The sequence below is a fragment of the Falco peregrinus genome, chromosome 7 (assembly GCF_023634155.1).
Source record: "Falco peregrinus isolate bFalPer1 chromosome 7, bFalPer1.pri, whole genome shotgun sequence".
NCBI classification, from domain to species: Eukaryota; Metazoa; Chordata; class Aves; order Falconiformes; family Falconidae; genus Falco; species Falco peregrinus.
Genome location: NC_073727.1, coordinates 79,715,394 through 79,740,680, shown reverse-complemented (window position 1 = coordinate 79,740,680; position 25,287 = coordinate 79,715,394). Strand labels below are relative to the sequence as shown.

The window sequence follows — 25,287 nt, the reverse complement described above, 5'->3', positions numbered from 1 at the left end:
AGTTTTAGTCCTTAAACTGGACTTTTCCTCTACATTTAAGATTTTTTCTCTCTTCCTGATCAGTAGTACTAACCCAATTTCTGTAACGGAATAAGGACTACTACTTTGGTCTTCCCTGTAAGGATTACTTCTACGATATATATATATTTTTTTAAGAAAGCGTGCCCATTAATAAAGTGCGTCTATTAATAAGGACCCTTTAAAAATACCTTATTTTCTCACAAGTTGACCTTTTATGATTCTCAAACTGCCAACCAGAGCAATACCTAAGATAACATCGAGACAAGGACACAACTGTTTTTTTAGTTCTAAACTTGACAATGACAAATGGAATGTCCAAGATGCAATGTCAGCCCTAGAAGAAGCCTTATTAACATGGATATGATAATTTACAGTTGAGAGCTAAAGATTAAAGATTAAGATCTTTAAATACCATTCTGTTTCTCAAAATGAAAACCACTACCAGTCCCTTTCTCCTTCATTAACTCTAATTTGTTCCATAATGACAGCTTTAACAGGTAATAACATTACTTGACTGGATTCTTCTATGCCTCCTGAATGTGTAAAGAGCAAAAAACCACAACCCAGGCCTGATATACAGACATTCAATCTTTTTACAGCAATCACTGTGATTTGTAAAACAGACATAGATTCATAGATGTATATATTTAGATGTGGATTCAACCCTCCCGACACAACAGAATTTGTACAGAGTGTAAAGAAGCACTTTACTATAAGAATGATATCATACAGGATTTCCTTGAAACACAGGATGTCAATACTGACAACCAAAAAGTAGCTTTATTTATATATGAAGAAAGTGAATTTTGAAATTATCCCTATAACATTTGTATATCACACTAGATTTTAATATCATCTATATCCATGGTGACTGTGAATTTAAATCGTGAAGGACATAATTCAGTTCCAAGTATAGTGAATGGAAATCTTTTACAGACATCAATATGCTTTGGATTCAATCCTACATTAGGGTCAGATCACTTCTAGTCACTCCATTTGACCCTGATTCATTTGACAGAGATTAAAGAGGTGAAACTGCTATTAAAATTTGATACTATAAATCAGAGCAAACACTATGAACTTATAGCTTCGCTGCATTAAATTTCTTACAGTACTATAAAGTTTATTCACACTGTCATATTTATTTCAGAAGATACTGACACCACCATTTAAAAATATTTTATAAAACCTATTCAATTTAGTATTTTTCTGCAAATGTATTCTCAGATTGAACAAAGTATTAAACATGGGTAAAACCAGAAAACTTCCCCTTAAAAAGGACAACCCAGTCACTTAGACAAAATCAAAGTACTATGTAGAGAAGGAAATCTCTTTAGCCTTCGATTCCATGCAGTATGATATATAATAACAAATTAAATGATATGTCACATTGTACTTGTACATTTTATATATAAGACGCAAGCCTATCAGCCACAAGTGTAGGTAAGAGTTCAGCGAAACAGCATTACTTTACAGGTGTTCACAGTATCAACAACCTTCTAAACCTACAGTAGCTTTAGCCTTCTCCTCAACTTTAATTTTCTTCTTTCCTCTTCTGCATACATACCACCACCACTCATTTTCACAGGAAGTTTTACATTCATTTCCAATGTGTTTATGAAAACATAAACTAGTATTTTATTCTCAACACACCAGTTATCAAGAATAGCAGAAAGATGATAAATGAATATCCAATGGAAAGCCAACTTAAAATTAAATTGAAAGCTGTTTTATCATTATATATTGTACCAAGTTCTGAAACTGCAGAAGAAACATGAAAGAAATTTGAAATTCATTACTTATTACATTTCCCTAAAAAGCTCCTGATTTATTAATATGCAGAAATAGAAGCTGTAAATGTGGTTTGTAACTAGTTTATAATCTAGACAGTCCTAGGTTCACTACAAAACAAAATGAGATGACTCAAATGTGAAGTTTAAAATTAATAAAACCCACTTGTATTAGTCTATTAATGATTCAGAATAAAGGTATAAAACAAGAATACACTTTTATATGTATTAACTGAAGGTGTAGCATGTCATCAGAGCCCAAAGCCATAAAACTCATGAAAGCTGATCACATGTTAATGTAAGCCATCATACAAAAAAACCCCTATGGTAATCTATCGTGATGAAAAGCTCATGGCCAGCAACATTATCTACTCAAGAAAGTGATCTGCCAACAGTTCTACAAAACACTATAATTATTTCATAATTAGAAGCATTTCTGTCATTTCCACATTGAAGAAAACCTTGCAGTACATGGCGATCTCAGTTATTGATGTAGTCAATGAGAAAAGAGGCTTTTTAAACACAGAAGAAAACCTGAATGTGCAAATATTACCCATTGTGTATTTCATTTTACCACAATAGCTCATACTTTGCGTGCTGTATGTTGCTAGAAAAGGAAACAGCAATACTCATACTTATTTGATATTAATAGGTAAAACATCTTCCACAACCATTAGGTCTACATTGACACTTTCAGAAAAGTGCAGCACTCTGCCTGATGAGTTTATTCTTAAGGAAGAGCTGATGACCTGTGCTTTCACGTTCCCCATAGTGATTATTTTCATTCTTTACTCACTGGACTATGAACTCCAGAAGAAAAGCAGATTTGTGATATTTATTATTAATCTGTGCACAACAATTGATATAAAACACAAAATAAATGAGTAAGACTTGCCAAAATATTTGCCCCTGATTTCTTTAGCTGAATACACATTAGACACATGCTGGAAACTTCCACAGCTCTAATAGAAATTTTAAAGCAGACAAACATAAAATGGTACTAGAAAATCAAGGCAACTAAACCATGTGTAAAATCCACCAGTCAAAACTCTACTGGATTTCCCAGACTACAAATATGCTTTCATTCTCTTCTATTGCTTTATTGGTAGAATTATAGCATCGAACATGTATTTATGAAAGTAGACTTTAAGTAAAGAAAGGTAAGAAATCAAAGAGTTTGAGCTATCATAAGCTCATTATTTGATACCTTGCTCTATACTGCCACTTCTTACTGGAACTTGTGGTAGCTGTCTTCCCCTGCGACTGCTGAAGGATGTGTCTGCAGGAGGAGACTGTGTTGGACTTCCTTGTTGGTGTATTCTGCAAATAAAATTAAGATAGAAGTGAAATAACCCAAATAAAGAGAATTTGTATATTCTGAATTTCAATCACATATTAAGTTGCATATAGCAAAGATGGATTTGAAGAAGTTTGCATTTGGTGTATGCCATATGCACATACTCAGGACTACATACCCAGTTAACTCACAAAACCTTATGTTTAATTTCTCTAACTACCTTCAATTCAGGAGAAATATTTTCATTTGTTTTGTTGTTTGATTTTTAAAATAAAGTACTAGCCAAAAAACACTGGACAAAAAGCAGTTTTCTAAGAACCATTTATGCATATGACTCACAATTTATATATGTTCTCCTGTACTGGTACTAGGGCAATACAAAAAATAAAATATAGAGGTGGCATCTTGTATTCCCTTTGTGCTGATGCAGTAATTGCACAAGGCCACAGAGCACTGGACAACAAGTATCTATGCCCATGGGATAACATGTTGTTTTTCCCTGAACTCAAAGAAGGAAAAAGACCTTTAACCTTGGTATTGGGGGAGGTGCATGTATGTGTGCGTGCAACAAATGCACAAGATTTTTAATATTCATACCTAAGTATATATCCTAAATCCCTGTAGCTGAATTCTAGATAGCACTATTTCAGAACACCTTGGCTACTCGATTTATTATACATAGATACAGCATCTGAGTGTAACACATCAAACACCTTTGGAACGCTGGTAAGTATGCAAAATAAGTAGGGCCATCTCTAATAACTAGGGGAAAAGTTTAAGGAAGTAAACAAAGATGAGAAGAAGCAGATCGTGGAGAGGGAGAGCTTACTCTTAAATGTCCTTGCCAGTTACAGTAATGCCACACTCACTATAGTGAATAAGCAGTTCATCTACTACACTAACATTGTAAGTAGGTTATTTGCAATTTTATGTAACACATTTGTGCAAGTTACAAATACTGTTGGCTTTCACACTACACAGATCAACTGACTTTCTCTTAGCCTGTAAGATCAGTTAGCTGTGTGAACAGTATGTGATTTCCTGCACAGTGTTCAAGAAAAAAGCTTTGATAATTTTCATATGGATACAGAACAAAACACAACAATGGAAGGACAAAACACAGCCGTTTTTTTTTTTTATTTTGCGTTGCATAACTATTTAAATTCAACAACAAGAAGTACCATCTGGATGGTGAAGATAGGTGGCATAAAGGATATGAGAGAAGTGTAAATACTATGAAAAGAGGATAATCTACAGTGCCAGAATGAGTGAACGCGCCATGTATGTTCAGGAAAGAACACCACCACACTGACACCTGGGGGGCAGAACATGAAAGCTGTGCTGTACACATAATAGCAACCTTGTCAGAAGTGGAGAAGGTGGCGCCGACCCTCCCGGCGCTAGGTGATGTACAGAGCATAAGGGTCTGATACTAGAGTGCTCACTCGACCTGGAGCGAGCGTGGTGTTTTCCCCTAATGACTGGCTGTTCAGTTGTTCGTGGGGTTGGAAGTCCCCTTCTAGAAAGACATGGTAGCAGACCCCTAAAACATCAGGGCCAAAAAGAAACTGTTCAGTTGTTAGCTCCAGGCACACCTTTCCATGTCCCCCTCCATCAAAGAACATTGCAAATCCTGGCTGCAGGACCAGGGCTGACATTTCAGATCAAAGTTACTAATTTTGAATGCAAATCTATTTTCAAAATCATGAACTGCAGAACAATCACCACTGCAGATGCACTTGACCCTAATTGTGGACCTGTTGAACTGCACTGCACATAGCAGACAGTCAGCCAAAAACTCTAGCTGCATTTTAAACACAAGTGAACAACACATATGACCTAAATACTAGCAGAAAGTAGGCTATGAATACCTAGGTTTACCACAAAGCATTTCTGTTTCTAAAACATATATTTTATGTTTATTAAAAATATTAACTGGATTTCAGTTAGTGTCCTAAAAAAGGACAATATGTAATCACCTATGTAATTCCCTTGGTTTCCTTAGGAGTTTGAAATAAGGGATCTATTTAAGGATTTTTCTGCTCTAAGTCCTAAAACAGAAATAGAGTTCTGAAGGAAGTCTAATGAAAATATAATTAAAATATACAGTAAAATGATTCATTGTGTTAACATAATAAAGCATAATTATTGGTAGTTTAATAATTGCATACACTGCAAGTATGAGATAACCTGAGACATTTCAAGTTTGGAAAGTGACAAAGTACTCTAACTGTGCCTTTTTCTTCTTTCTTGGTTTCCCAGCAATACAGCATTTTGTAAGTGGTACTACTGTATCTGCCATTGTTGCAGAAATTTCAGTTTCCTGTGATGTAACTTCATTGTGAGTTTTTTTGTTTTTTTTTTTTTTTAATTTCTGCAACTTATGAAGTCTCCCTTCACACACTCAACACAACTTTCCCACAAGATACTGGCAAAGTAACCAGGGACTGTCTACTTCATACGACTATGATGCACTGAAAAGTCACCCTAAAAAAAGTACATACGAGACAACATGCAGATGCCTACCAAGGATAACAAATAGGTTTAGTTTCAAGGCCATTTCATCAGTAACAGTTTATGTGGAAGTCCAGTCACAATGCAACAAAACCAGGATTCTGTTGCCCTTGCTACATTCTCTCTCTTAAACCTTAATGGTTCTTTAGCCTAACTCCAGATTTGCCCTGGTGATAACGCTAACATTCTTGCAGAGACCGATTCCCCCGATTCTAAAAGATGCTTACAATAATGAAGATGAGCCGAGTTCTGAAAATTCCTGTTTCTCCATGCTGACCGTAGAAGTATCCATGCCAACTACTGCATGCAATCAGCTTTTATGCATGCTTTATTCGATGTTTAAACATCATAACATCCATAAGGTATGTATGGATCCTACTCTGCCAGAAAGTGCTTGCTTGCTTTTACTGTGACTAAATGCTCCGGTCTAACAGTCATCATGTTCTCTGTTCAGATTTTTCTCATTTTAGAGGCTAATTATCCTGGAATTCATCTCAGTGAAGCGCTAGGAGAGTCTGTCTTGCCATTACAGAACAGACACGTCACCTGAGACTCAGAAACTTACCTCCTGCTCTTTCAGTAACAGCCTTTTTAGAGACTGTCCCCTTCCATGAGAGACAGAGGATCTGCTTAACTAACATGAAGACAATCGGGCTTAAGACTTGCATTAGCTGGGATATTACATTTGAGACAAATATGCTACTGGGGCTGCAGATAAAAATAAGAGCTAAAAGGGAAATGGAAAAGCAGATAAAAATAAGAGCTAAAAAGGAACTGGAGAAAAACTAGAATGGAGTTAAGGACTTGCTGGCCTAGGAGAAAGTTCAGTTGCTGAAAGGAAGAAGTCTGCAAATGGCTGATCAGGAGAATGAGACAAAAAGGAACAAGCATAGGAGACAAAAACTAGTGTATTACTAAGGAAACAAGATGGAAATGAGGTAAGAATTATGGAGAGAAGAGGAATTTGGGAGAGAAATTATACCTGGTGAGCAATGAGATTGCAATGTGTGTAGCTTATCTGGTTCCTCACAGAGGAAAGCAACACTGCAAGCAGCAAATCTATTAATTCAATTGGCAATGGTTTACTGAGGAATCCTACAGGTTCTAGCTCTGCCTGCACACAAGGAAACTCAGATTTCTTTCTCTTCAGACTGATGGCTCAGTGGCACGTACTAAATAAAACATGCTGCCACTAACAGAACTATAAACAAAAACTAAAAAAATAAAGAGAGCATCGCCAATCCTGTGCAACCCTAGCACAGGGTCCTATGTAAAATATAAAGACTGTATGTATCGTAACATATATGACAGGTAATCTGGCATTTCTGGGATGATCAGTTAGGGCTGAAAGAAAACATTTTAGGATTGGGATGAACCAATTTTTACCACCACTTTCCTCATTCATACAACACAGAAAATACTTGATTTTCATGTAACCAGTTTTACTTCTTCAGAAGAGTTTACTGAATCACATCTTTAAGGCTTATGTCATCAAATTAGTAGAACTCTTAGGTTCTGTAAACTACCCTGATAAGGTTTGCTTTTCCCCTTTTATGTACATTTCCTAAGTTATCACAATAGAGAACTTAATTTTACATAGCGTGTTGAAAGGCTTTATAGATAAATGGATAGCATGCTGATGTCTTATTCCAGTAATCTGCTTAGTTAATAGTAGACAAGATCTACAAATTGCAAACCAAAGACTAAATCTTAGACAGAAATGGATATTTGAGGAAGAAATAGTCTTGAGTTATAGTTGCCTTTTTACAAGAAAATTAATTGCCTGTCCTATCAAAACTTTCTGGCACTAGCACAACCTTATATCTATAATGAAACGCTAAACTACAGCACTCAGACAATTCTGTGAATAGCAGTGAATCATTTTATGGAAACATGAAACCTACAACCATGTGCCATGGAGATGTAAAAAGCAAAGCACAATTTGTGTTTCCCTATGCTCTTGTTGCACTGTGTTCGTCACTGAATGGTTATCAAGAACTGAGTCCCTTGGAGTTCAGCCTCCCCTTAGTCTTCAGAAGTTAGAAAAAAACGGGGTAAAAAATGCCTTTAGCTATCTCAGTAGCAAAACTGTCCTGGTTTAAACACAGCAAGAATTTCAGCCATCATTTAGGTAATTTCTCTGGTCTAAACAGAAAAAGTAACTGGGCTGTTGTGACAACAGAATCATCAAAATCAAGAAAATTGTAACCATGGCTTTTGGATCAGGAACGTATTCCGGGACTTGAAGCAGTAAAATAAAACAAAGGCTCTGAAGTTTTGCTACATAATGTGCATTTTCATTGACACTAAACATGTGTCTGTGCTGTTCATGGAAGTTTTTCACCCTCATAGTGTAAAGAGATGAACTTTCTTCCTCTGCTAATCAAGATAACAGAAATCTATTTCTGACAAAGGCAGGATCTCACCCCTCCTCACTGCTCTTATTTCAGCCAATACACAGGGTTTAAAGCTTAACTAGCTGTGCTTATGATTTAGTATATATATTTTTTTTTTTCACTTTTTCTTAAGAATTTGAATACATAATCCTAACTACTGTAGCATCAAAGTTAAAAGTTACAATGTAATACAAATACAGGAAAATTCAATGAATACACAAGTTAAAGTCTCAGTGTTTATATTAACTTCATGTAATGATAGATTATAAAATTTTCTATACAAAATTAAATGTGTAACTTAACATTTTTATATTATAAAGTGAAATTATTGTGATCAGAAACATCATGAATTATAAGTCTGTTAATATATTTTTTTCATCCTCAAAGTTATTCTAAAATAGGTGAGATTTTTTGAAAAAAGATCACTGGTAAAGTGCAGAAAAGTGTTAGGCCCATACTAATGAAATATGCTACGCATTTCCAAATTTCATCTTACAGATATGAAGATAGTGGCAATGGGTCACAGATTTTGGCTTATAAAATGGATGGACTGCCAGTCTTTACCATTGAGTTTATCTGCAACGATGGAGAATGCCAGAAAAATTCCTTATGTATGCAACACAGCAAGCAGTGCTAATATAGATACAAAGTAAATAATCCTGCAAATTACAACATAATTTTGGTACTGTCACAGATGTTCTACTTCAAAAGTCATATTAGATGTATATTCTGAAAAAGTGAACCAGATTGATTATAAGAGATGTTTACTCATCAGTAATCCTACCTTTCTGTTTCAGTTGCCGAGGTTTTCCTAGTTTGTTTTTGGCTGCTATATCTTTCCACTTTTCTGGACTGCCTGTGAAATGACATGTCAGAAAAGAAATAAACAAAGAAGAAAAATAATACAGAAATATGAAGATTATTTATTAATGTATTATAAAGGTAATAACAGCAATGGTTGACAGATGAAAAAGAGACAACTATTGTCATGAACAGGCTGGTGAAATCAAGGTTTAAGACACATTGCACTGATTAGGTTTGATTGAGGCTGATGGTGTGCAAGTTATGAGGTAACAAAGCGTTGGACCTAACATTAACACTGACTGAACCTGCAGCTAGTTTCCACTTTACAGTCTGTATTTGATTAGAAATAATGCCTCCTCATAGGCCTTTTAGTCATCTCAACAGCAATGAAAACAAACGCAGAGTAGACAGCATGAAAAAAAATGTTGCAGGAAGGACCACAAAATACTAGTCAAATGTAAACTTTAAAAATTGATTTTAAATCTAAATTTCAAAATCAAGACAAATACTGCATCACATCAGATTTAAATAACACTGTCACTATATTGATTAAAACTTGGCTTTTCAAAAATCTCACGTAATTTAGGCTTGTTAAAGTTTTTTAGAAACAGTTTAAATATTTTTTTCCGGTATACATAAGTAAGTTAGAAGTTTATTTCATTCCTTCACCCCTTTCCCTCGTAAATCTTTTACAGAATTCATCTGACATTTGGATAGTGAGGTACTAGTTACCTCTGACAATTCAAGTATTTAACAATGAACAGTAGGATGAGTCAATAAATGTAGGAATGAAGCTAAAGCATGTTTCACCATTATGACCCAGGACTATAAATATACTATGAAAATCTCTGCAAGTCTTGTCTGTTCCAAAATTTTCTTTACTGCCCATAGTAATGTGAGCACTTACAAGTTAGGACTTACAATTTTATACCTCTGATAATCATCAAAGTATATTGTTTGTTTTTTTTAGAAAAAGTGCATACAGTATTTCAGGAGGGGTCAAAACCAGGGAGCGATGATTATTCATTGATAGACCAGAAATGTTGACAAACCCTAACTTGCATCTTATACCGGTGCAAGAAATATGTCAAGGAACTTGCAATGATATAACCAATGTCATATATTAAACTATAAAAAAATTACTGTGGGCAAAACAAATAGGAAAAAATATTTTTTAAAATGTTTTCCTTTTAAACCTCTGTGGTTATTATAAAGAGTAATCCAGGGCCTGAACTGGAAGATACCTAAACAGCTGTAACACCAAATTATACCCAAAGAATTATACTCATAGTGGATTTTCATGATTTGTACCCATTGCAATATTTGATAAGCATTATATTGTGATGTAGTATGTTCCACAACAAAGAAAATACTGTAGCAAAATACAAAATGCTTTTTGCATGAGGAGAGGTCATATATTTTCTTTCCAAAAATAATATCTGGGATTACAAATAAAAATCCCCCTTGTCCTCAAACTATTTTCTTCAGATTTACTTTTGTATATTCTCATTAATTTTTAATTTTTTTTCTTTACTAGGACAAATACAAGGTGGATATACAGAGAAACATGTATTAAATGCTGCAGCTTTACTTAAAACCTACGGTTAGCAAAGTATTTGAAGTTATAATTAGATCCACTGAACACAGCAGCATTATCAGTCAGATGATGTCACCGTCTTCATTTTCTGTTTGGTTGGTTATGGGGCTTAATTTCCTCTTACTCATTATGTCACTTGCTTAAACTGTGACATTATGTGCAATGGAGAAAAAGAGCACATAGTGACTTTCTGTGGGTTGGAAAAGCTGAGAGTAGGATATGCTTTTCGTGAAAAGTAACAAAGTAATATATAGCACTAGTGAGCTGAATAGACTTATTTCTCTGCTCTCTATGCTGTCCTTGTGAGCAGCACACATTGGAAATATGTTTAATATCACAATTTCCTTTCTGTTTCCTTCCTCTTGCTAAGGTGATGCTTTATACAGCTCCATATAGCTCAACAGCCTACTACAGCACTCAGTCCCAGCTCAACTTGAGCACGCTGTGGACATTGGCAGGTCCATATTTACAGGTAGGTGTCCTTTCATATCATAGAATGGTTTGGGTTACGCAGGATCTTAAAGACTGTACCATATACAATGTGTGACAAGTACACTGGGAATAAGGATGCTCATGTCATACTCAAAATTACCTCTTAAATGTACTTTACAGGGGATTAAATATTACCTATGAACAATACCAGCATATATGTACTCATACATAAAAAGATGGAAAACCTAAATACGTGAAAGTATCACACAGAGCATATGAAGAATATACTATAACCAATACCTAATTTAACTGGAACTAGGATTTGAGTAAATACAGATACCTCTGTGCTGCTCCAGGTTTAGCACTTAGGTGGTCTACACTGTCCTGTTTTGGAATGCAAGAATCCAGCGTCCTTGTTCTTCACAAAATTTGGAAACATGGATATGGATTTGGACAGAATGAGCAGAAACAGAGAGATGGTCACATGCAGTGAAGGTGGAGACATGCAGTCAAATATACAAACCAAAAATACTAAGGCACTATCTGCTGAGAAAGGCTATATTTCTCATTTCCCCTTCTATTGATTTAATCCATGCACTTTAAGGAAATGTTATTTTTTTTAGATATAATATCAACAATCTAAGATGCAATAAAGTAAAGAATGAAAGCCACAAAAATATTTTAAAAACCCTTCTACTCTACATGCTGAACAGCAGCACTGAGGCTCAACAGTGGCTGTTATCCTCGAGAATTAATCTATACTACTGTTCATTAGATTAGCATATAAACCTATACAGAACAACTTCCCTTAGGAATTTGAAAAATGTCTATTTTGTCATTATATTGTCAAATTATCCTGAAAATGCAAGTAAATTTCATCATTTCATACATTTTGATGAAAACTTCGTATTCTGTTGCCAGCCAGTCTGCTACAGTAACAATTAACAACAATCCAATAGCGGAGTAGAATAACTGCCTCAACTTTTTTAAAAGAAAAAGATATTCAGAATATTTGTTAATTTGTATATTATTTTTATTTGTGCTGATACTGTTTAAGAATCTCAGATTTTGTTCACAGCTTTCAGTTTAGCATAAATATTATCAGCTTGCTGGTATATTATTAATTTTTTAACGGAATATACGGTAAAAAAAATAATCCTGATAAGGTGTATCAATGTAAGATTTTTTTCCCCTAAATATCAAATTTGGCTTTTAAAGAGAAAACTAAGCAAAATTTGCAGTCAACTAGTAATCTAAATGTAATAAATTTGCATCTATACCTCCATTAGGGTGAGAAAATGTTAGATTTCTCTTTAAGGTCACAGTTCTACCAACTGTCACACCAAACCACTGACCAATAAGGCCCTGTTATGTATACAGACAAGCACTATATATATATTACTTTATATAAAGACAAGCTATTCACCGTTCATGTTCCAAAGACCCATGTCTCAAATATTTATCACCATTGAGTGTAAACAAAATCTATACACAGAAATATGATAATATTCATACCAAAATTAAAAATTACTATTCCTAAAGTGACAAAATAACATTTTTATAAAATTCAGGGTCTAACATTTAAAATTGTTTATTACTGGCTTGTACAAGAGACCTTAGCAGTTTGCAGTGACTCTGTTCACTTATGTAGCCTTAAAGCCATCACGTATGTTATGTTCAATACTTCCTGAATTTTCCTGAACATTTCTGAAATGCTGGATGTACATGGTTTGTGAGCTGGGAGTTCACAACTACTCTGAAGGCTTGGTAGCTTCTCACACTCATTCCTAGCACTTCAATTCATGTCTTGCAAAACTGCCTCCCTGATCAAGTCATATAGTGTTGCTGGAATGATGTAAAAGGATCGTCTGGACCAAATCAGTCTGCCACTGGCAGTGCAGAACATACTTCGGGTTGTATTCGTGAAAGTACCAGAAGGCCATTTTCTCAACAGCTGGCTTCAGGATGACTACTGGGCCACCAAAAGCTACTTCTCTTAACTGAAAGTCTATGAGAAATATTTTTTTTTAAAAGGTTTATTTTATCCAGCCTTGGTTATATGTTGAAATTATATGCAGACTTCTCAAAAAGAACAGTCTGAACACAATTCCCATCTACCTTTAAATGCTCAGCTTTCGTTCTCCTTGTTTTTACCATCACTTACAATTTCACAGTTTTGCAGTCCTCCAGTTACCAAAATGTCTTTCACTTTAGACAGACTTCCTAACTCAAATTTCTATATAAAAACCAAAAAACCTCCCAGCAATGAAGCTATCAAATTCAAACCAAAAATGATTCTTTAAAATGTCTTAAGGAAATACATGATACTAGCCAAACACTTGTTAATTATTAACACTGAAATAACATATAACCCATCTCTCATCTTGTCAAGGTACATCAAGAAGTCACTTTTTCTGATACAGCAAGTGAATGAATTCCAGAATAACAACAATCTTGCAAAAAGCTTTACTAAAATTCATGCTATGAATCATTATCAATAAATACAATGTTGCAAAACCTGAATTTAAATTATCAAAATTAGAAATAATGCATAGCTTGTGTTTAAGAAATGCATTCAGAAATGGATCTTCTTGATTGCACCCTATATGCAAATTGTAAGATAAATCTCAAATGTACTCAAACGAAGAGTAAGATAAAATCTGTCAAAGTCAATTAAGCTGTGAAAATATGATTTGAAAGTGGTCATAAGAAGTTAGTTACTGCTGCTGATCCTTCATTCCCTAACATCCACCTCATTAGTTATCAAATTGATACAAATACATACTAAATAACCCATATATTATACAACTGAGTGGTGCTGGCTAACTGCCAAAGCTATGGGAAATGATCAGAATTAATGCAAACTTAGAGTAGAATACAAAGGTAAAGCACCTTTGATGCCCTCACTGATACTCTGCTGACATTGTGGGCTATTATCTTGTACTGGGCATGCAATGCAAAGAGCCAAATTGCATTTGGTTTGCATGGCAAGGTTCTGATACAGTGTGGGGTGGGAGTGGGGGTGGGGATGGTGTGTCTACAGGGGTGGCTTCTGTGAGAAGCTGCTAGAAGCTTCCCCCATGTCCCCTGCAGCCAGCTCCAAGATGAACCCACTGCTGGCCAAGGCCAAGCCCATCAGCAACTGTGGTAGCGCCTCTGGGATAACACATTTAAGAAGGGAAAAAAACCCCACCTGTGCAACAGAAACTGCAGAGGGAAAGAGGAGTGAAAATATGTTAGTGCAGCAGCTCTGCAGACCCCAGGCCAGTGCAGAAGGAGGGGGAGCGGCTGCTCCAGGCGCTGGAGCTGAATTCCCCTGCAGCCCGTGGTGCAGCCCATGGTGGAGCAGGCTGTGCCCTGCAGCCCGTGGAGGTTAACGGTGGAGCAGGTATCCACCAGCAGCCCGTGCAGGACCCCACACTGGAGCAGGTGGATGTGCCTGAAGGAGGCTGTGACCCGAGGGAAGCCTGTGCTGGAGCAGGGTCCTGGCAGGACCTGTGGCCCCTGCAGAGAGGAGCCCAGGCTGGAGCAGGTTTGCTGGCAGGGCTTGTGACCCTGTGGGAGGGAGCCCAGGCTGGAGCAGTTCGTGAAGAGCTGCAGCCCATGGGAAGGACTCCATGCTGGAGCAGGGAAGAGTGTGCGGAGTCCTCCCCTTGAGGAGGAAGGAGTGGCAGAAACAACATGAGATGAACTGACAGCAGCCCCCATTTTCTGTACCCTCTGCACCACTGGGAGGGAGGAAGTGGAGAATCTGGGAGTAAAGTGAATGGGAAGAAGGGACGGGTAGGGGGAAGGTATTTTTAAGTTTTATTTTTATTTTCTCATGATCCTACTTAGATCTGATTGGTAATAAACTAATTTTCCTAAGTCTGTTTTGCCCATGACGGTAATTGCTGAGTGATCTCCCTGTCCTTATTTCGACTCACGAGCCTTTTGTCATATTTTTTCTCTCCTCTGTCCAGTTAAGGTGGGGGAGTGAGAGAGCGGCTTTGGTGGGCACATGGCATCCAGCCAAGTTCAACCCACCACACCAACATTCTACAACCTTTTCTTAATCTGGGAGGCTACAACCAGTCATCAAGACTGAGGTTAGCCTAAACTCCTTCTAGGTTGATTACTGACTGCATCAATGGGATTTGAGTGACCAGTTTACCTGCAAGACTTCCAAGCACAAGACTTCACTAAGGAAATTAGGCTGCTGTTTCTCTGACTCAAAATCTTTTCCACAGATTCTATATCCTACAGATGCTTTACTGTAACACGTTTGGTAACAGGTAGTAGATGATTTCATTCTCCACAAAACTTAGCTGATATCAAAAGGCTTACAATTCTGCATTAAGAATGGCAGTATTTAGATGAAAACCTCATATGGGATATGATTATGAATTAATTCTAATCACTTCAATGATTTTATCAGGCCTGATCCACTGAAGTCAAAGCCAGTCTTTCCATTGACTTGAAAAAAGGGAAGCAAAATTACTTAAAAATGCCTAAACAATACAAAGTACATTTGTAAACTATTTATAGCTGTCCCATCAAAAAGATGTGTTGGCAAAAATTCTAGAAATGCACTATCTGTAAGGGGGGACAATTCTGAAAAAATGTTTCACAAACCTAATGTTATAATGCTGTCTTACTCAAATAGAAATGCTATCCAAATGCACTCTTCCCACCTTGTTTTAGTGGAATACGCCCAGTATCAAGCAAACAAGACAAATTACAGTACAAATTTAAGCGCTGTGGGTAGACTTCAGCAGAAGGTAAGTACTAGCACTGTAGTAACTGAGTTTTAACCATATACCAGTCTTAACAGTTTTAAGTACAACTTTGTAAAGAATTTACACATGGATTATTTACATGAACCATCTTACTGTAACAGATAAAATTTGAAGGGAGAATTTTTAATTTGCATCTCAATAGAAATTATAATGTTTGTTTAAAGAAAACCTAGCTCTATCTTGAAAAAAAAAATACAACTGCCAAAGCAATGGAATACCAAAACTGATTTGAATAGAATGTTCATGACAAGAAAAAAAATAAAGGCACTTCTATTAATCATAGGTGGTATTCAGCAAAAAAAAATTATTTAAAGCCCTGGTGTTTTTAACCAAAACCTACCTTGTTAGGAAAACCTGCTCCATGGAGACCATCCTGATTTGGACAGAATTTACAAATAGTGCCAATTTTTACATATATCAACTAGCAATATTAGCAAGAGTTCCAAAATATCAGTTTGTGCTTTTTTTTTTTCCCCTTAGGAAAAGTTTGTTAAAAAAAGGACAAAAAATTCAATAAAAATAAAAATGAACACCTAGACAAGAAGAGGCTCTACAACAAATATTTGTCATACTATAACGCACACAGTGAAAACACCACCAATATTTACAGAAGTAGGTAAAAACAGACTAAGCAATATTAACACAGATGACATTTTGTTGTACTAGACATCTTTTTTACGGCATGTGACCATTCAGGCAAACAGAAAACTTGAAAAAACTTTAATTCCTAGGTGCTTTATAACAGTTCAACAAAATGCAGAGATGATATCTAAGCTGCTGTTTTATTTTTTTGGGCTTCTGGAGGTTGTAAATCTCTGTCTACATATACGCAAACTTTTAAATTTTGGTATACTCTTCTGAGAGTGCAAGATGCAGGAAGCCACTTTTCAACTGGGAGGAGCTGACTAGTACCTGTCATCCTCCGGAGATGCATGCTGGATATGAATCCTGGGACTAGTAGGTCGTCTCCTCTCTAGGGAGGGGGACCATCTACCCCTGTTTGCCCGTTCAATAAAACAGGAAAAAAATAGGATATTTAGTTTGTGATAAAATTAAATATACGGGATTTGGGACTGGAAAAATACCCCAAAAAGTAATGAAAGTGTGTCATTTAATTATTTTTTCTAGCAGTTTTTTATTCCCCAAGTATATGATTCTTATGGCTGCTTACTTCAGAAACATTACAGCTGAAACAAAGAGAATGTATGCCAAAAGTTGCAGAATTTAGACCAATATAAGTCTTTTACATAGTGTACCATTAAGTTTTCAAATACTCTCAAATGCTAGACTATCTACAAAGCCTGTCATTTGCATAGGAAGTCATAATTCCAAACTAGAAGAGCTTTTCAAAGACCATACGATGGTCATTTTCTGTCGACTACGGGCTGGTATTTTGTACAGCCTATCTCTCCTAGTTCTTTGCACTGAAAAATGCATTCTCAGTAAAAATGTAGGACTATGAATTAAAAGACAAATTCTAAGGCATAAAGTGACCCTTTTCTGGAACACAGCAAGAGAGTAAAGGTAAATTAATTAGCTCCAACTAATTTATACACATTTGTGTACAAGTACAGAGGCAGTTATTTTTTCATATAATTGAAAGTGTATGCAGACAGCCTCCTCTTCTGTTCATTTCTCCGTATCCCTGCAGTACATGTCAGCAGATTATGTTGTAAAATTAAACTTAACAAAAAGGACCTGAATTGTGAATGAAAATTGGTGTCTCATGATTTTTTTCTTGAAAAAGGTAATTTAATTTAGAATTATATATACTATACTATACACTGTCATTGCTTATTTTGTTGGGATGTTATGTGGTTGTAATACAAGTGTATTTATAACAATTTACAAAATCAAAATATACTGATTTATTTACAAACAGGAAAGTGTTTTCATAACCTCTGCACAATTATCTAATATTTCACTTTCTGAGGCATCCTTCCAGTCCATGTAATAAGGAAAAGGGTTTGATTTATGGAACATGCAAATAACAAAGGTTTCAAGGAGATTAGCATCACTTGAAAAGTTAGGTAGATCTTTCAGAAGTTTCAAAGGCAAATAGGTTATTAGTACTTAGTTTCTTTTTCTCTCCAAAGCAAGAGTTAAAGAAAATGTTAATGCATCAGTGCACCCAGTCAAAGCCCTTAATATGCTGATATCCACTACAAATATTAAACAGCATTTGACAGAATTACCTAGGTCATGCAGTATGAACTTTGAGAACATGCTCTCTTTCACTGAATGTTGAATGACCATGAAACACAGTACAACACAGACAAACATGCAATAATCTATTCCTTTAGATGGTTGAAAAGAACTGGAAACAAAATATGTTGCATAACTAATGCAAACAGCTATTTTACTGTACATTATTTCAAATGTAAATGGTGATACTCAACATAACTGTTAAAGGCATGCAATATAAACACCTAACGCTTCAGACTTAATATAAAACCTTAGAAAAATCAAATTGAAATCAGGACAGGTCTCAACTAGATGAAGTGACAGCTTCAGCTTCTGTTACCTATTTATGACTAAGTAACATGTAAGCATTCAGCTTTGTATCTTATTTAGGTGGTAGTGAGCAGATGATAGCCAGTATCCTGAAGACCTTTGAAATGTTTTGATTCCTACTGCAGTGAAGTACCTCAGGACAAATCTAACACAGCTGCTGAGCCACATTTCACGGATATGCTGACCCTGTTGTACATGAATTAATCCCTGGGCTGTGTTCCTTTGTTTTATTTGCTCAGATCTCTACTAGCTAACCTCTGAGGACCAAAGCATACAAGCAGTAGCAATCCATAGAACTGCTCTTGCGCTAACTGCTAATGCAACAACTGCTTGCAACATAAGAAGCTTAGAAGGTAAATAAAAGCCAGACTGCATATAACTAAGAAACCATCACTGGCTGCAATCTTAATTCAGTCTGGGGAAGATGTTATTATAGTGAGAAACTGTTGCTGAATCAGTTCACACACTGCACTTAAATCTCATGCCTATGTGCTGTCCTGATGGGAGGCTGGGAGTCACAAACAAATGTATCCATTCTAAAGAAATGGTACCCAATTTACAAAGAAAAAACCCAGAAATTTTGAAACATAGTCAAAAGGACAATCAAAAAATACTAAAGGAAGTAGGAGCTGCAAAAACATTTTCAATGGCATTAGAGGATATTTATGACTATATTATAAACTAATGTGCCTCAGAGATCTTGACAAGAACTTCAACAACACACTCATTTTGGAAAAAAAACAAACCACCACCAGCTTGGAATAAAGGGGGATGGGGGGTGGGAGGAGAGGAAAAAAAAGGCAGGTATGGCGCAACTGTATAATGTATTATTAAGGACTGGATATTTTAAGTATCCTACTCTATACCGCGCCCAAGAGAAATATATGAAGGATTAAGTTCTACACCAAATCATTCCATTTACCAAAAAAACGTTCGCAGGCTTGTGTCAGGGCAAGGTCAGTTTGCAAGTCAAGTTACATGGACTTTCCTTGCTCAAATGATGAAGCTTATAGCAAGAGAAAAATAATGTCTTTTTTGTTGTTGTTTTGGTTTAGTGCAATTAACAAGACTTATGCATCCCAAATTCATATATACTGCTGAAAGCATTTTTCTGCTGCTACATGTGAGTCAACAAAATGACTTTTACTGGCAAAGCAGCAGCTTAAAAACCAGTAACTACTCTGAAAATTCCAAATTACATGAATGAAGTTGTATAGCATTTAAGGATCAAAACCATTTCCAACAAATCACCGACACACAGAGAGGGCTCTGCTCTCCACCAGTTACACACAGCTAATACCATTTTGTTAAAAAAAGCTCGTGGACCACTTTCACTCTTGATCTCAAATACAAACTAATTTATACCCTCTGAGACAAAAGGTTGGGGATGAATAAGTAGAAATAATTTTCCATAGGTGAGTATACTCATAATTGTGTTGAAGAAAATATACAATACCCTATTTAGAAGTCTGTATTTTGAGGACTAAAAGTGTAATTTTTTAAATAAAATCTACAATTCCATGCAGGGGTGGTGAGGGGGGAGAAGAAACACCATGAAAATAACTAACAATACCTTCAGCATAGGTCCCTCAAGTATAGTGATAATAAAGTGGTTCTGTATAGATTTGACTTCACAAAACCATATAGTGTTTCTCTTTGCTACAAGCAGGACCAACTCTACATCTGACGGATGTTTGTCTAATCTCAGTCTCCAGTAATGAAGTCACAATAACCTTTTCCATATCATCTATTACAGTGTTTCATTATATTTGCTTTCAGAAAAGCTTTCCTACTGTTTAACTATTTTAAGTCCCCTATTCTTGCCTTGTCCAGCACAGAAACAAAATTTTTTCTACACATCTTGAACTTAATTCTGTGTTCTTCAAACTAAAGGTCCTCTATCATTACATGCATCTGATCACTAACCTCATGTTGAAGTGTAAGCAAACACATTCAACAGTGGCGAATTAAGTCTTCTAAAATTAGCTTCCCCCAAAACAAAAAGATTGATTTGGTGGTTTTTATAAATTAAATATAATAGAATCCTTCAAAACCTGGACTGTATTGGAAAAAAATAATCAATGTCATAAGTAAAAAAAATTTAAAAATGTCCTAAATCCTCTGTCAGAGCCACACAGATCTTATTATTTTCAACTGAACCATCATGGAAAATTTTATACTCATTTCCTAAAAAAAAAAAAGCTTTTCTACACCCCCATGAAGGATCCCAAGTCAAAAGCACCTATTTTGGACTTCTAAGAGCAAAGCAGTAAAAATTTCATAGTGATGGACAATTTTTTTGGATCAGACCCACAGATCATTTGGCAAAATCAAGTGTTTAGTAGCAGCAGAAGCCACTAACACAGACTAAACACTTTCCTTTACAAGGAGTTCATGAAAAATGCTGCAGACCCTGTGCAGTGCCTATTGGACAGAGGTTGCTGGACATGAATTATAAAACCATAGTAGAACTAGTTAACATCAGTGACAGACGTAGTTTTGAGTAAAAATATTTTAATTAGATAGTTTATAGTTGCCTGTTACTGTTTCATTGAATATTCTACTTGATGGGTGGTGTCTTGAAATAAAAGTACAAAACATACTGCTCTTGTCCATACATTACTACATTAAATAGCCACTTGTCAATCAAAACAGCTGCGTATATCTACACACCAAGTTATTAATATGATGCTATTTTTTTTAATCTAGAATGATATCCTGTATTTCATTCTGAGTGGCCTTATTTCCATCATATTTTTTTTCTGTTTTTTAATAGCCATTTATATGTTATCTAGGATATCTTCAGCGCAATCTTAAAAAGGAAAGAACTAGTATAGAGCCGTCTCAGCAGAACATTAGTCACTCCTCTGCCACAAGGGCGCAACTTGAGAAGAGCAAAGTTCCAATCAAGGAGCAGTAGGAAGTGTGGAGGCAGGAAGGGGAAATTTTACCAAAAAAATCAGGAGAAACCTTATAATAAAGAGAAAAGTACATTCTTATTGCCTTTCTTCACAGGTCCTTTCCCACAGTAACGAAAATGATACAACTGTTACTAACCACCACACTATGCGTTGACTGACAGAACAACTTTGCATTATTAACTGCCACACTAGTTAAATACGTATTGTGCAGATGAAATCGTATATTCGACCATACTCCCATTCAATGAAAGCCTATTATTGCCTTTAGTGAAGCTCAAATCTCACTCTAAAATGGTACAGTTCAAATATCTGTCAAACATACCAGTAGTATTTGGTTCATCTAAGGTTCTGAACCAAGCTATTGCAATATTAAAAATTCAGAAAGCATCCATAAAATGCCTGCACAACGTATGTGACACAACAATATTTCATTTCAATTGCAAACATGTCTTCTTAAGAGTTATGTGAGCCTTAACAGAATGTCACAGAGTGAAAAAAACAATGCAGTGATTTGCCTTGTAATTGTAAAAGTAGATGCAGCAGATTAGATTTAAGAAAGCAATGAAGTTTGGCTGTTTTGTAGAAAATACATCACTATATAAACTACAGTTTTGGTTTCAAATATGACAGTTTTGTCATAATTTATAAATTATGTCACAGCCTTATCAGCAATCCACAGAATAGACAAGAAACAAACATAATACTTTTTAGCAAATGATGATGAAGATTAACAACCAAGTGGTACTTTGTCAAAATACTTTACGCTGCAATGCTATTATCAGCATACTGAGGACTTTTGTAAACAATGACATCAGCTTGAACTAAAACAGAGAAAGAAGCCAGAAGCGGTTATAAACTCCAACACACAATTTACATGACATAGGAGCAAAAATGTCTACAAATACCAAAGCAGACATGAATGTACAAAAACATAGAGAACTCTTATGAAGAAAACCAAAACTGATAAAGATCACCAGCACAGATGACAAGAAATTTATAAGTTTTTATTTTATACCTTTCTCGTTCTGGTGAATGCAAACTAGTATCTGGTCTCAAGCAGTTGGTACTAGCACTCCTAGCCCTGTCAAGGGAGGGCTGTAGTTCACTAGTGCCAGTGCATTGCATCCAATGGTAGAAGAGAAAGAAAAAGAAAACAAAGGAATACAATGTTAGATATTAACTCATAAAATAATGCTCTCTTTACAGAAAATGTAGAATCACAATGATTTAAGTAAGGAAAAAATAAAAGAGCTGACTGGATGACAGTGCCAAGATTTGTTCAGAAAATAAAAGCAAACAAAAGGCTGCTAGAAATTTTTTTGCTAACATCATTGAAATGTTTAAAACTGAATGAGACAGAACAACATCCACTTGTAAGAAAGTGGAATGAGAAATATCAGACAATAAATCTAAATCCTTATTAACAGCAGTAAATCTTAAGCTAACATAAAAGGATGTGATACACTGCATATAATATGTGAAATCATATTACAGTGAAGCTTATTTATTCTGAAAATCCATATTAGACTCAAACAGGATGGGGGATTAATTCTCATTTTCTTACCTAACCAGCTGATCATCTCCAAATTTCAGTATTTGTGAATTAAGGCAATCACGAAGGAGTGAAATATCCTGTCTAATCACAGATTTGGTCTTAGCACATGCAGGAAGAGTTGAGCTTTGTAAATGAAAATTATTTAAACAAAATGAAAATAAATTTGACATGTAACCAAAATCTTGTATATAAACCGAAGAATGTAACAAAGCAAAACATGTAACATGATTTTAACAGTTAAGACAACTCTACCTAATGCAAAGTGGTTTGGTTGGGGTTTTTTATGTAATGTAGAGGTTAATTTAAACAGTTAAGTGAAGCTATTTTAGGATTAGATCTCTTATCTTTTGGTTATAAAAGTGTATGAAACTTTTTTTTTTTATTTAACAAGGCAAGACTTTTTTTTTTTTTTTTAAAAGGAACTAACTACTTAAAAGGGACTCTAAACACTTCTTACCTGTATAGATTCCAATGAGTAGCATTTTCTAGTAAAGGCATCTTGGGTGGTAATGTTTTATAGTGCCTAACAGAACTTCTTGAATGTGGTGGAACAGAAAAGAAAACAGAACAACACAAAAACATGCCAGAAATAAAAGCACAAGTAAAGGCAAGGCAACACTGACCAGAACATAAAATAAATGCATAACATTCTATGTATGTTTAATAACTGTATGAGTAGATTTCTCATTATATGTTTTTCTCAACTACTGTGACAGCTATGTGGGTGACACATTTTTATATTTTCATTTTTGTTAATACAGTGCATGAACTTGTGACAATACTGGTACAATTCAGATTTTTTTCCTTGTAATGAAAGTAATCTAAATTCCTTTTATAGAGATACCCCATTAAAATATACAGTCTGTTGTAAGGATTAGACTGCTATTAAATATGCTCTTTATTTCTCTTACTGATGCCTTAAATCTACAGAGACTTTACCTCTTCAGCAGCTAAGCACGAAAACCTTGCTAAAACAGTGATATATATAGTATCAAAAACTTAATTATAGATGTATTAGCATCTGGTATTTTTGAATGTCTTTTGGACGTCGTGTATCAGCTTCAAAATCTAACATTAATTACATGCTAATAATAATAAGCTGATTAAAAAACCTAGGAGATCTACTACATCAGCCAGTACAGCAGCACTCTGAGATGCTACATGACAACTGTTGAATATCATCACTTAGAATACATGAGATTTTAAAACAGGAATTTTTTTCTTTATTATCCAGCTCTACCCAAGGAACAAGGGAGAAATTTAAAGGCAGACAGTGGCTGCTGAATGGGAATCATGGCCATTTAATGGTTAAAGGTTAATAATCAAGTTCTAACAATTTTCCACATGACACAGCTGCAGTGTTATTAGCAGAAGGACCAGTGGCCTTGAGGATTTTGCAGCTTCAAGAACAGTCTGTCCTAATACGACATTTTGATTCCTGTTAAGGCTTGGACCCGCGCACAGCAGATCAACAATACAAACACAACTGTGTCACTCACAGTTATGAAATCCTGCCTGGAAACCCTAGTGTTTTTAAAACCCTGAGGGATTTAACAGAGGGGCTTTGACCCTTCTTGTACACGTTTAGTGGTCATCACTGCTCACTTCTGTACCAGAGGTCACTGTGATGTTGCAAAGTTGGAATAAAGGAACGGTTGTCCAGATATTACCAAGCAGATATTACCAACCAAAGTGGGTGTGACCTAAGACATGGAATGTGAGAACCCATGGTCTATGGCATAGGTACACGTCCTCCCACTGTTTCTGCTATTAGTCAACAATTGCATACAGATCGACAGCATGGGCAGCTAGGACTAGTATTATTCTAAACTGGTGTATTAAAGTAATCATATAACAACTTTGTAGCTTGGACTACTGCTATTAATATTTCTTTCATTTAAAATGAAACCCTTATAATTTCTTTCCAAGTTTAAGCTGAAGCTGTCTTAACAATTAACATTATTCAGTTAAGATGTTTAGAAAATAAGGATAAAACCCTCTCAGCCCACTACAAATGAGAAAGGACAAAAGATGACAACCAATGCACAGACCAGTTTTTTGTTGAAAGGGTTTTTGAGACTATTCAGTCAAGGAAGGATATTGGCAATTTACTGGGTAATACTCAACCTTGGATTAGGCTACATAAGTCTCAGAGAAAAATTAAAAATCAATCCATTGTCTTCTATTGCCCCTATATTCACCTTCAATACATTATTAAAAGTACCATTATTTTTTTTACAGTATACCACTACTGTTACTGTAAAGGGGTGAATATGTTATTTTTCTTGATTACAAAAAATCACAGTAATAGTTATAACAAGGAAAATGACAAGAAAGGGCCATCCTGTCTGAAATCAGTGTAGTTCTTACCTTATTTACTGCTGCACATGCACAATTTTTAGCTGGTCAGTAGATTTGTAAAAATATTAGAAAAATATAGTGGTTTGGCAAAGTGCATCAGAAGTTCATATTACAATATTTACTTTGTGAATTAAGTGAGAATTTAGGCGTTTTCATTGAAGAATTCTGAAGAAAATTATAATCTTTAAGAGGGAAAGGATAAAGCACAGGGCTGGGGGCAATGAGGGAGGGTGAAGCCATAGCAAATGCAGCAGAAAGAGAAAGGCCATAGGAAGGAAGCAGGAAAAAATGCTATTATGTGGCAATA

The 25,287-nt window shown here is 35.5% G+C and overlaps 1 protein-coding gene across 45 annotated transcripts in view; it reads right to left on the bottom strand.

The window, feature by feature from the left end:
- RIMS1 (regulating synaptic membrane exocytosis 1) overlaps window positions 1-25,287 on the bottom strand; it is a 335,729-nt gene that overhangs the window by 93,749 nt on the left and 216,693 nt on the right. For 13 of the 45 annotated variants that reach the window (XR_008747990.1, XM_055809565.1, XM_055809523.1 and 10 more), the window contains 8 exons: window positions 23,077-23,154; window positions 22,629-22,742; window positions 22,080-22,169; window positions 16,542-16,625; window positions 11,192-11,269; window positions 8,803-8,874; window positions 4,469-4,651; window positions 3,019-3,131 (listed from right to left, as the gene is read on the bottom strand). Coding sequence is in view for 44 of the 45 variants with exons in the window: in XM_055809565.1 (XP_055665540.1) it covers window positions 3,019-3,131; window positions 4,469-4,651; window positions 8,803-8,874; window positions 11,192-11,269; window positions 16,542-16,625; window positions 22,080-22,169; window positions 22,629-22,742; window positions 23,077-23,154 (812 nt within the window). In the remaining variant the exon portion in view is untranslated. The remainder of the gene's footprint in view (window positions 1-3,018; window positions 3,132-4,468; window positions 4,652-8,802; window positions 8,875-11,191; window positions 11,270-16,541; window positions 16,626-22,079; window positions 22,170-22,628; window positions 22,743-23,076; window positions 23,155-25,287) is intronic. The other 32 variants (XM_055809543.1, XM_055809545.1, XM_055809560.1 and 29 more) reach the window with 12 other exon arrangements.